This window comes from Pan troglodytes, chromosome 20 (assembly GCF_028858775.2).
Source record: "Pan troglodytes isolate AG18354 chromosome 20, NHGRI_mPanTro3-v2.0_pri, whole genome shotgun sequence".
Lineage (NCBI taxonomy): Eukaryota > Metazoa > Chordata > Mammalia > Primates > Hominidae > Pan > Pan troglodytes.
The window spans coordinates 32305435-32318801 of NC_072418.2; the positions used below are offsets into that span (position 1 = coordinate 32305435).

The window sequence follows — 13367 nt, forward strand, 5'->3', positions numbered from 1 at the left end:
TACTGTTGTCTTTATTTTTCCTTCTTTGTTCATTTAATAGACAGTGTTGATACGACCTTGCATTCCTAGAATAAATCTCAAAGTTTATTATTCTTTTGCAGTATTATTAGATTTCGTTTACTAGTATTTTATTTAGAAAATTTCATTAATTCAGTAAATGATTCTGATTTTTTTGATATTTAATGTCAGGTTTTAATATTAAATTTACACTAAACTCACAAAATGAATTGTTGGAGCATTCTATAGAATGTTATGGATTGAATATTTGTCACCTCCAAAATTTATGTTGAAAGTTAATCCTCAGTGTGGCAGTATTGACAGCTGGGGCCTTTAAGAGGTGATTAGGTCCATTCACAAAGTAATGAATTAATGGGTTATCACAGAAGTAGATTAAGTGGTTTTATAAGAGGATAGACGCCAGGGCTAGCATGCTCAGCCCCCTCATCAGGTGACCAGGTGATGCCCTGTACCACCTTGGGACTCTGCTGAGAGTCCCCAGCAGCAAGAAGGCCCTCACCAAATGCAGCCCCTTCACCCTTGAACTTCTTAGCCTGCCATGGACTTCACCTGGGAAAGTGTTAGAATGCAGAATCTCAGGCCCTATTCCAGACCTACAGAATCAGAATATGCATCATTAACAAGATCTCCAGGTAAATTGCATGCACAGTAAAATTGGAAAAGCTCTGACCTGAACGAGCTGGTAGTTTAAATTGGAATTATCTTTTCTTTAATGTGTCATATAGAACTCAGCTATGAAGTCATTCAGTCATGGTAACTTTTTATACTTAATCTATGCTAATTGGTATGTTTAAGTTTTCTACTTCTTGGGCTAATTTTGGCATTTTATATTTTCGCTAAGAAGTCATCTGTATCCCCTGGTTTTTACGACTTTGTTACTATGGAGTTGCATGTTTTTATTATTTTAATTTCTTCCATCAAGTGAGGATGGCTGGCTCTTCATTTTATATATTTTTGCTTTGCCTCATTTTTCTCGTTATCAAGCTTTACAAAAGCCTTATATATTTTCTTGATCATTTCAAAGAACCAGCTTTTACAGCCAATTAGTAGTAATTCTTCAAAGCTAACAGGAGGGGGACACTACAATGTGAACCACTGTCATGGATGAATTCAGCTTTGCTTTCCATTAACATCAAAACTATGTACACACGCAAATCTGAACTTCCAGGGGCCAAAGTATTATGGAATGCAGGATTAATACCAACCTTTGATTCAGAATCGCATTCTGAGTAGGGTCTGCCTCCACCTAAGTGGCCTTTCTGTATACCTAATCACATTCTAAATGCCATTTACTACCTCGTTAAATAATGCTTTGAGCATTTGTATTGTTTTACAGTTGATATACCTTTTCTACCCACTATTTCATTTGAAATTTATATTTAAAATGGTATAATAGATAATCTGTTACTAAGAGGAACACTGCCTCTAACCTGATTTTCATGCACTGAGATCAACTGGGGCCCCAGGAATGCCTTGTCTCTCCAAAGGGCTGAAAGGGACCACAGCAGAGTGTGTCTTGAGGAGAGAGCTAAGAAAGCAAGTATTCCCTCAGATAAAGCAAAAGGCACGAGTTAAAATTTTAGCCATGCCCCAATGCAGGAAATGGCAGATTTCAGATACTCACTCTAGACAGGCCAATTTTGTGAAATGCATTAGCTCTCCTCTCCCTTCCATTAAGAAACCAAGGTTTTGTTTGCCCTTTTAAAAATGTATGAAAACCTATTACTTAGATACTTTCATTTCTTACCTTTGCAAATATTCTAATAAAATAAGGATTTCAAAAGCCAGAGGATGGTTAAGGTTTTGCACTCAAATTGATCCAAGTTTGGGATAATAGCTGCAAAAATATAAAGCGTAGTTTATCGAATTTAGGATTTTCACTTCACTGATAGACCAGTCTTAGGTTGATCATTATGGAAGTTATTACAGAGATATTGCTGAAGCCCTCCACAAAGTTAACTTTAATCTTGTGCCACAGACCAGAGATTTCTGATCTCTAATAATCTATTTCATAAGCACTCACAGAAGCAAGCAATTGAATAGTCTTCCTTTTGTGGTGTATTTAGGTCTTCTTTAAGTATCTGGACTAAAAACCATCTTAACTTCATGTTCCTGGCAGTACTGTGTTTAGGACATTGTTAAACTCCAACAAATAGTGCTGAGTACTGAAAAGGAGAAAATCATCCTGAATCCTTCCTCAGAAGAGAATTGATCAGTTCACCTGCTTGATAATATTTTTCCTCTCTAATCAAAATGTTCCCCTCCTAAATCCCAGGATGGAAAATGAGTAAAACAGATAAAATGGTAAAATTAAATGAAATGACATCCATTGCATTTACAAGTTTTGAAAATAAAATACTAAAGGACAGACTTTTTGACACTGAAGTCTTACATAGGCAGAACATTCATTACGAAACAAACATAACTAAAGTAAAATCTCAGTTTTTAAGATCTTGAATTCATTATTTATGCTTTTCAACTTTTTCTTATGGGGATGGTTTAAATTTAAATCCAAAATATACTGTAATATCTCCTCTGACCTCAAGTCCTGGAAAGATAAAATACACTGATTTTTGTTGTTGTTGTTAGACCTGATGTTTACAAAATACTCTTTGGAAAATCTTCCTTTCAAATGCCACTCAGAAATTCACTTTTTTTTTTTTTTTTTTTTTCATTTGGAGCATGCAACTCCATGGCTCAGTAGTTGCCATGGGCCTCAGCCTTCAGTCTGGTGGTGGAGGGGAGACAAACCAGGAACGTGAGCTTTACAAAAGAGGTTAATATAAATACCACAATGGATATTTCCTGGTTATTTTGGAAAAACTTACTGAGAAAGGGCCTGTGAGAAAAGGAAGGCTTCCTGCAGGGCACTGCACCTAAGCAGATAGGCAGGCAGTGGATGAAATAGCTAAAATAAAGATAAGAAGGGACAGCTTTGGAAAAGACTGAAAGAAAACTACAAAGAATATAGGTTACAAGAAAATTCTGTTACTAGAGCAAGGGGTTTACCGATGGGATGCAGGTGAGGACCTTGTATAAGGAGTTTCGACATATACCTTGACACATACTAATGTGCTACTTCCTAAAACAACCCTGAGCGGGTATTATTTTTCAGATGAAGGAAGAAGAATGGATTGAGTAATTTATGTCAGGTCACACATCTAGGAAATGGCAGAGCCAGTACTGGAATCCAAAACCAATGTCATATTCTTAACCTCCACACTACTTGGCAGCTACATGGAGGACAAATTTTATGGGGACAGAATTGGAGGAAAGATCTATCTGGAATTTTACTGCAGTAGACTAGGCAAGACTTAACAAGGCCTCAATTAAAACACTAGAGTATAAAATGGGGATCAGACTATAGGCTCTGGACTCGAGACTCCCTCGGCTAAAATAAAAGTTTTGGCTCAACAAACCTACCAGGTAGGGTTGTAGAAAAGAAACTTTGGTGTGCCTCAGTTTCCCCATCTGTAAACTAGAAATAGCAACATTACCTGACATTAACCTCAGATTTTAAAGATTAAGAGAGACCATATACCTAATGTACACTTAGCCTAGTGGTCAGTAATGGGTGCTCAAAATGTTGGCCATTATTAGAATGCTACAGATGACAGAGACAGTAATGGTCTTGTTAAGAGTAAATTAGCAGGCTGGACGCGGTGACTCAGGCCTGTAATCCCAGCATTTTGGGAGGCCGAGGCAGGTGGATTCCCTGAGCTCAGGAGTTTGAGACCAGCCTGGGCAACACGGTGACACCCTGTCTCTACAAAAATACAACATATTAACCAGGCGTGGCAGCGTGTGCCTGCAATCCCAGCTACTTAGGAGGCTGAGACAGGAGAATCACTTGAACCTGGGAGGTGGAGGTTGCAATGAGCCAAGATCTTGCCATTGCACTGCAGCCTGGGCAACACTGAGACTCCATCTCAAAAAAAAAGAAAAACAAAGAGTAAATTGGCAGAACTAGGGGACTGATTTGGGGCAAAGTGGAGAGGAGATAATGGATGGAAAGGAGGCAGGGAAAACTAACAGGTTTTTCGCCTGGCAGGTAGTTAACAAGGTCGATGGAGAGGCAACTGACTAAAATAGAGAAGCTGGTTTATCGGAAACAGAGATGACATCTTTTCCTTTCAGACAGTTTGAGTTTAAGGTGTTAACAGGACATCCAAACATAGATGCACAGTAAGCACAAGAATATGAAGCTCAGGGAAGTGGTTGTGGGGGAGTCACCAGCAAATAGGTGGTGATAAAGTGTGTTAGAACAGTGGGCTAAGGATAACAGTCCATAAAATATAAACATTATTTTGGGTTAATATACAAAATGCAATGAAATTCAAACGACATGAAAATACAGAAAATGAGATTTAGTACTGTGAGAATGAAGAATTACTTCTGATATTTAAATAGTATGTTCCTACAGTTTAGAAAAATGAGGGTACTAAAGCACATTTTGATCCAGTCAGGACAAATGCCCTCTATACACTCAGATTGAGTCAAAGTTTTTACAAGGGTATGCTCAGAAGGACCAAAGAAAATTTGATGTTATCTTTAACAAATAATGCAACATTTTCAAAAAGGCCACTTTTGTAACACTTTTTAAAGCATAATGAAAACGCTTGGCTCTCAAGATTGTCCCAAGAATCATCCCCAATAAAATGCAGTACATGTTAATGATCTGATGTCAGGGTGCTAGCTGGTCAGGTTTATTCTGTAAGTAATTTTCTCCTAATATCTAGGATTTTGTTTTCACAGAATGGTAAAAATGTTAACACAAGTCTGCCGTATCCATTCAGCAAAACAGCATGAAGTGACTTGACTTGTCCTGTCACTTGTGGAACAAAGCCTTCTTTAAAAACTAAATGGGCTACTAGGATTTAACAGCATCCCACCATCAAACTCTAAATATGAAAGATGAAGCAAGCAGCCACCAAATATAGCAATTCCGGCACTAAGTGAGTACCTAGAGACCTGCAAACTTCCTACTTCTGTCCTCCACTGCCATGTAGAATTTCAAGGTATCACTTCAGGGTGGGAGGTGATATAGGGTATCAGTATTTCTCTATAGGGAGGGGTGCTGTTGACATTTTTGGCAGCACAGGTTTTTTAGTGTGTGGACCTGTGTTCCCCGCACAACTCAATGTTTCACATTCCAACTCTGCCACCAACCCTTCCTCCAACCCCCAATCCGAAGAGTGCCTCCACTATCTAGAGACACAGAATATAAAATGCTTCTGTGTCCCACCAATTATCACACATGCTAATTTCATTTCCAGAATGGTAAAAATGAAGCAAAGACTAGTATCTACTCATAAGCATAGAAAGTTTGACATTTTCTTTTTTCTGTCAACACCTAGCTATTAACATCAAAGGCTGGAATCCTGGATGGTCAGTTCCCTTTGGGCAGACCCAACCTAACCATTTTTGCCATTTTAAAAAAGTGTACATGAGATTATCAGGTAGACTCAGTAAAGCACGACTGGTCCACCTCCAAACAGCAAAGACAAACACATCAAAAAGTGGCTGTGATTCTCAAAGGACAAAGCCCACTCCCAACTCCCAGGGGAAAATGGACCTCAGTCTTGTTTCACCTGCGTAATCGGAGGCAGAATAGGATGTGAATTCCGATGTGCTCTGCGTCTGGTTCCACACCATCTTACAGTGAAAAGTGCTGAGTGACTGTAAACCCAACAGGAAAAAACATTCAAAGTGTCATCACTACAGAAACAAACCCAGCAGGACCACTTCGGCATGCAGGCAGTATTAGGTCTCAGATGCTCCCTTTCTGCCTCCTGATAGAGTGGATGCAGGAACTTTGGGGACATGATGAACCACACACAAAATGAAGGAAATGGCAGAGCACTCTCATTTTGGAAAGTTTCTCTCAGATAATATCCCATCACTGCCTATTAAGACTAAAGGATTGTTAAGTACTAATTTACACTCATAAGGGACTAATAAAATTTCCTGGCCTGTCACTTAAGGAGAAAAACCAGCAGACCAGACGTGAAGATGAACCCTCAGAGCTACTAATGCCTCATTCAGGACTCTTTCCCACAGATTAGTGTTGACATTATCACACGGCTTACACAGTAGGGAGGAAATGCATAGCCAGGACTCTTACCAAGTCCAGTAAATAAGGAATACCTAGATACCATTGTTTCTGTCAATGCCATAGACACTTAGATGACCCGTTAATTTTACTTCATCCCAACAATGACCTTGCAGAATCTGCGTCCCTGACGCAAAGCAGGAAGCAAATATTTGGGCAGGAAAATAAAGTCAGTTACAGATTTCACAAGTATCTTGTACACCAGTCTGTAATTTTTAATTAGAATTAGCTAAAAGACATTGTACCTTTCGCGTGTATGACTGAGCATAACAATGCTTAACAGTGGCTTTATTAAGTGAATGCCTGAAAGTATTCAACATTAAATTCAATTTATTTCACATTAATGTTTGCAAATACATCATCAATTCTTACATATTTCAAATCAACTTCAAGTACAGAAGGCTTCCTCTCAAATAAGTCTCCTGAGGTGACATAAAGACTGAAAGAAGCCTATGACTTGAGTCCAAGTCTCTAACCAACAATCACCATATCGTCACTGGTGAACTCATACGTGGGGACTTCAAGGTTGAGAGGAGCAGGACCCAATCTGATCCTGCCAGATGCATCATAGTGTGACCCATGGCAAGGGCAGTAATAACCACCAAAATCTCCTGCATTTGCAATGGGTACACAACCAAGATGAGTGCAAACACCTATCAGGATAACCCATTCAGGTTTCTTTACTCGATCTAGATCATGCTGTGGGTCCCTCAACTGTGATAATTCAACTGCAGCTTCCTGCTCAATTTCCTTCTGGGTTCTATGACGCACAAACAGGGGTTTGCCTCTCCATTTGAAAGCCATGTTCTTGCCTTCTGGAATATCGGATAACTTGATTTCGATTTTCGCCAGGGCCAACACATCAGCAGAAGCACTCATGCTGGAAACGAACTGGGTGACGGCATTCTTGGCAGCATATGCGACACCCACAGTAGTTACTCCAGTTACCAAATAGGAGAAACCTTTCCTAGCCTCGCTGCTTTCTCTTGAAGACTTCGTACTATCTAAAACTTCAAGGCGGCGGTATTCAGAGAAGTCAGGCACCTTGACGTCTGTGTGGGAATAACAAACAGAAGCAGGGACTGCAAGACAAACAGAAGGTTAAAAAACACAATTAGATGAGTACCCCGAAGGGAGTATATATCAGGAAATAGCCCTTTATGGATTCACAGGTAAAAAATCAAATTCTAAAAATGTGAAATATGGCACTCACTGGGTCTCAGAAATAGTCAAATTGGCGGTGCTAGCATATAAAATCTTAAAAATGAAATGAAGTGAACCACTACCTATCATATTGGTATGAAATCGCAAGATACTATTTGTAAATTGAGCTCCCCCTAGTTGGTTGAACATTGCTGATTCAGGATTCACAACACCTCAGTGCATCGTGCTAAAAACGTTAAATAGCAAAATAAACAGTAATATCTCAAAGTTTCCAAAAATTCAACTGCCCAGACTTACTATATAAATCATGCTAAATACCTCCCATACTCTCTGGATTAGAAGGACACCCTAAAACTCATCTAGTCCACACACTAAGTTGACGTGTGATCACCTTATTAAGGTAAATGTCTGCCCCTTATAGTCCAATCTATGTTCTCGGAAAAAACTGCTAATTCATAAAATAATAATGATACAATAAACATTCTGTGAACTGTATAACTCTGTTGCAGAAAAATTAAGGTTTCTATTTTATACTCTAGTGTATAAATTAGTATTACTTTAACTTAAAACCACTAATAGGCAGAGAAGGACATCCTTATCAGAGCTCTCAAAATAAAATGAAAACTGCAAAAGAACTAATTATTTCGATTTAGCGAGGGAAAAAAAGGGCAAAATTTTCATATCTCCCCCTCTTCAGTAAAGGGCAACAGTTACTGTAAAAGTAGGAGTATTATCTTCCCTTTTCACTGCTGTAGTTCTCTCAACTGGGGCACTTCTAGTCTAGGCCATAAAAGAGCTCAAATGAATGTTAAACAAATAATTACTATGTAGTACTTTGGGAGCAAGGAGTTTCTTTAGTAGTTGAAAAAACAAAAACAAGACACAGTTACATCCCTCTCTCCCATACTATTTTTAAATATCTGACCAAAAAAAATTTTTACCTAGTACCATTTTTAGGTATGTTTCAGGAAGCAAACCTCTTTGCAGATTGTATATTCATCTTAAGAAATTTGCCACAAAGTTTCCTTTTTAAAAAAGGGGACACTAAAAATTCCTCTTTTAGAAAACGTGTTTCCAAAATAAAGATTTCTTTTATGATGCATTTTTATTGTAATAAACTGCAATTCTACCTTGCTCTACTAGGATATCATCCTAATATACTGTACTTCCTTGAGTAGTCAAACATTACAATATGGAATACCTGAACTGCTTTTCACATGATTCTCAAGGAATAACTTTATGGAAGCCAGAAGTATTCAAACAATAACGAAACCTACCAAAATCACTCTATATGCTTTTCTGACTAAATCATTTCCTGGAGAAGACCAGGACACAGATAATGGCAACTTGAGACTCACATCCCAGAATCTGTGGAGTCAAAGTGACATTACATCCTATACTACTACTCTAACAAATAAATGCTAACCTGCCAGTATATACTGGCATTTGGAATTAAGCATAAATTACTTGCTCCTAGCACTACCTGGGATTACAGAAAAGATGAGTTTCCTCCCTAAAAGATAAAGGAATAAAAAGTTCATACTTCTACATTAAAAACAGTATCCACAACCCTTAACAGTATACAAGGAAATGTACAAGAAAACTCAATAAAATGGCTTTACCCTTCTCAGTCAGAGATTTGGTGGCAAAAGTCTCCTCCCACTGGTTACACTTTACTAGGCTACACCACCAAGAATCCTTTCGGAAATTAAACTGCCCTGTTGCAAAAATCATTCTCCAAATATTTACATGAGCTGCATTAGGTCTGACTTTTAGTAAGATGCTAGATTTAATTCTAAACTAAAGCAGAATCAAATACTTAAAGGAGAAAATTTAAGGAATTTTAACAAAACAAGTTTTATTTTAAGGTGAGCTCCAATGCGCCTTGGAAATCTGCATGAAAATAGTACAACCTTCCTCTCTAATTCAAGAATCTTCTCCAGATCCAACCCCTCCACTCCCATAAGCCATCCTGCCATGAACCATCTAGACAAGACTATAATGTGAACTTAAATTACAGGCTGAAATGATTACAGAAAAGGTTTTTGCCTTATGGTTCTACATTATTTGCCTGTTTCTAAAAATAATTTCTCTAAGTCAGGTAACCGTCCGATTTTTTTTAAAATTATACTTTAAGTTTTAGGGTACATGTGCACAATGTGCAGGTTAGTTACATATGTATACATGTGTCATGCTGGTGTGCTGCACCCATTGACTCATCATTTAGCATTAGGTATATCTCCCAATGCTATCCCTCCCCCCTCCCCCCACCCCACAACAGTCCCCAGAGTGTGATGTTCCCCTTCCTGTGTCCATGTGTTCTCATTGTTCAATTCCCACCTATGAGTGAGAACATGCAGTGTTTGTTTTTTTGTCCTTGTGACAGTTTACTAAGAATGATGATTTCCAATTTCATCCATGTCCCTACAAAGGACATGAGCTCATCATTTTTTATGGCTGCATAGTATTCCATGGTGTATATGTGCCACATTTTCTTAATCCAGTCTATCATTGTTGGACATTTGGATTGGTTCCAAGTCTTTGCTATTGTGAATAATGCCCCAATAAACATACGTGTGCATGTGTCTTTATAGCAGCATGATTTATAGTCCTTTGGGTATATACCCAGTAATGGGATGGCTGGGTCAAATGGTATTTCTAGTTCTAGATCCCTGAGGAATCGCCACACTGACTTCCACAATGGTTGAACTAGTTTACAGTCCCACCAACAGTGTAAAAGTGTTCCTATTTCTCCACATCCTCTCCAGCACCTGTTGTTTCCTGACTTTTTAATGATTGCCATTCTAACTGGTGTGAGATGGTATCTCATTGTGATTTACAGGCAACCTAAAAATTGGGAGAAAATTTTTGCAACCTACTCATCTGACAAAGGGCTAATATCCAGAATCTACAATGAACTCAAACAAATTTACAAGAAAAAAACAAACAACCCCATCAAAAAGTGGGCGAAGGACATGAACAGACACTTCTCAAAAGAAGACATTTATGCAGCCAAAAAACACATGAAAAAATGCTCACCATCACTGGCCATCAGAGAAATGTAAGCCTCCAATTTTTTGAAGAAACTTTAGCAACATGACGAATTCCAAAGATGCTTTTCTTTTGCTATTGAAATGTTCTCCTTCCTTCCTTCTCACCTCCAGGTCCCAAGGATGGGCTAGGGTACTCTACACCCGCCGTGGACAGTTTCTTCAAAACCCACTGATGCTCCTTAACAAATATTCATTCACAAATACTTCGCACTAACTGTATACAAAATCCGACGTTGTGAAAGATAGAAAAATAAAGAAGACATTACCTTCTCTATGCCCTTAAGCTCAAGGTCGGAGGAGTTACCAATAAACACAATACAGAGTGTAAAGTGTATGTGCTACAAAGACAGACAAATCAGCAAATAAAAACTTTATTCACCTGATCCTTAACTGAGATTGAAAAGATGGGTAAGGAAAACATATGGACATGCAGCAACTTAGTGGAAGGACCATAAAAAAAGTGCAGAGCCCAGGGTGAATGAAGACAGAGTAAAAAGAAAAGTGGCGGGCAATTTGGTTAGCGTGTAGGGGAAGAGTCACAAACAGCTATCAATGGAGCCAGGCTGGTAACACAATGAAACACGCAGACCTGGTAAAGACTGTGACAAACTGGAGAAGGCCACTTGCTCCAACTGCGGGGGCGGCCACTACACAGCACACTATGGACTTTTCCCAAGGAGAAACTAGATCCCAGTATTACCAGCTTCCAGCATTTTAAGAGATGCCATTAGTCTTCCCAGTTTTTTTGAAAACTACATAGCCTGCAGACACACTGCCCAAAGGCTGCCATTTCTCTATCTCCGATACAGGGCCAAGTAAAGACGGAAGGCGAGGCAAAGAAGATAAACGGGGATCTAAGGACAGAGGGTGTGGAATAGCCCCTGCGAAGAGCTCAGTGGCTACGACAATTCGTCTTGTCAAATCCCTGCTACCACATATCCACACCACGGATCCTGGTGCGAGTCACTCTACCTCGTCTGTTTTCTCATCTGTAAAATGTAAACGTCGTCAATCTCTGCCCGTTCCTGATGACTGATTATGTTGTGACACTACACTGTAACTGACCTTGTGTATGTTTTTTTTTTTTTTTTTTTTTTGGTGGGGGGGTGAAGAAGGGGAAGGACATGAAGGGATCGGTAGTGGTGAGAAGACCAACTTCCCAAATATTAGTAAGTTTCCATTTCTTAAGCATGTAAGTGCCCAAACTGTGCTAACGGCTTTACGTAGAATTCCTCCACCTAAGCCTCACGACACCCCTACAAAATTGGTAAAGATATGAATCCATTTCACAGGAAGTACGTTTAGAAACTCGCCCAAGGTCAAACGACCTGCAAGCAACAAAACCCCTCAGAGGTGGCTGGAACAGCGGGACTACAGAGCTCGTGAACTCGGCCGAGGAGGAACCAGGCGAAGCCGGCGGACGCGAGTCCAGGCCGGCCACCAGAAAAACGCCCCGAGCCCGGGGGCCAGGCCCAGCGTCGCGGAGGCCGCCCAGCCCGACCTGATTCAGGCTCCGCTCGCGCGCCCGCGGCCGCTCCCTGCTGGGGGCCGGAGGAGCGGGCACCGAGAGACCCCCAGCCCCGCTCGCGGCCCTCGCTCCGGCTCACCATTGAGGCCCACGGAGGCGACCAAAGGCCGGCGCACGGCCTGGCCGCTCAGCGACTCCCGGCTGAGGAAGGGCCGCTTCAGGTCCAACACAGGCTGCTCCGGGGTGGCGGGCACCGTGGCCTGCACCAAGGGCCGCAGCGCGCCCGCCACCCCGCGGGACGTGGCCGACAGGACGGGCGCGAACGGGCCCGAGCGGGCTGCGACCGACAACATGGCGACAGCCGCTCCAACCGCCAAGCCGGTCACAGGGACGACCTTCCAACCACGGCGCAGGCGCGAGGAGGCGCGGGACGCGTGACGTCAGCGCGCCGCCGGAAAGGAAATTCTGCAGTCCTGCAGGGCGGGGCAAACCTGGAGAGGCGCTGCGTCCGGGGACGGGGCTACAAGGCGGCGCTGGGGGCGGGGCTTGCGGCCCACCTGTAGGTCCCGGTGCCACCTCGTCTGTGTCCCGAGAGATCCCCAGAAGAAAGAGAGGGCTGAACAGGGGAGCCCACTGACGTCCGATGGGCCGACTTTACGATCCTTTAGGGTAAAAATTTCATCTAGGAAGACCTAGAGATAACAATAAACGATTATAGTTTAACTTAGGATGGTAATATATCTCAACTAGGACAAAGTCCAGCACATAGTAATCGCTATGTGTTTACTATGATGATTTTTATTATCTTCGTCTAACAGCAACAACAACAAAAAGGCCAGAGGCATCTGTGCAAAGCTCGATAATGCTAATGGATTATGTTTATTAAGCACTCACTGTGTATTTGGTTTTGCGTTTTATTATACCTACGTTCTTTCATTTGTTATCAAGGTCTCTATGAAGTCAGAGCTATTACTATCAGCATTTTACCCATGAAGAAACCGAGGTTTAGAGAGATTCTTTTCCAGGAACTGGATAGCCAGCAAGATGTGAAGCAGAGTAATCTGTCTCCTGAGTCTATGCTCTTCAGTGCCACCACTGTTTCCCCAAGTAAGATTTTAGAATTTTAGAGGATGCACAGAGTTCGCTCATTCACGTTCCATCACACAGTGAGAAAGTTTTGTTTTGTTTTGTTTTTCAATCCTGATTGCACCAATGAGAAAGTCTCAGTTTGGTGCTAGTACATCTTTAATTAAAAAAAAAAAAAAAAGTAGAGATGAGGTCTCACTATATTGCCCAGTCCAGTCTCGAACTTCTGGCCTCAAGGAGTCCTGTCTCCCCCTCCCAAAGTACTGGGATTATAGGCATGAGCCAATGCACTTGGCCTCAGTTTGATCCTAATATATCTTTAATTCCTCTCTACACTTATCTCCCACTTTTAACAGAAAAGATCTTGAGTTAGAAGCTCTTAGCAGAGAACTGAGTCTAGAGTGATTTCATTACATGGTTCATAGTATTGATTTTCTATCCATACTGGTTTTCTATTCTGTACTAT

At 40.8% G+C, this 13367-nt stretch overlaps 1 protein-coding gene across 1 annotated transcript; it reads right to left on the minus strand.

Moving 5' to 3' along the window:
* Nucleotides 1-6320: 6320 nt before the first annotated feature.
* UQCRFS1 (ubiquinol-cytochrome c reductase, Rieske iron-sulfur polypeptide 1) lies at nt 6321-12314 on the minus strand. The gene is made up of 2 exons (XM_016935583.4): nt 11955-12314; nt 6321-7212 (listed from the first exon to the last, which is right to left on the minus strand). Exons 1-2 carry the CDS (start codon nt 12166-12168, stop codon nt 6602-6604), a joined length of 825 nt encoding a protein of 274 aa, XP_016791072.1. The 5' UTR covers nt 12169-12314; the 3' UTR covers nt 6321-6601.
* Between the last annotated feature and the right edge of the window lie 1053 nt (nt 12315-13367).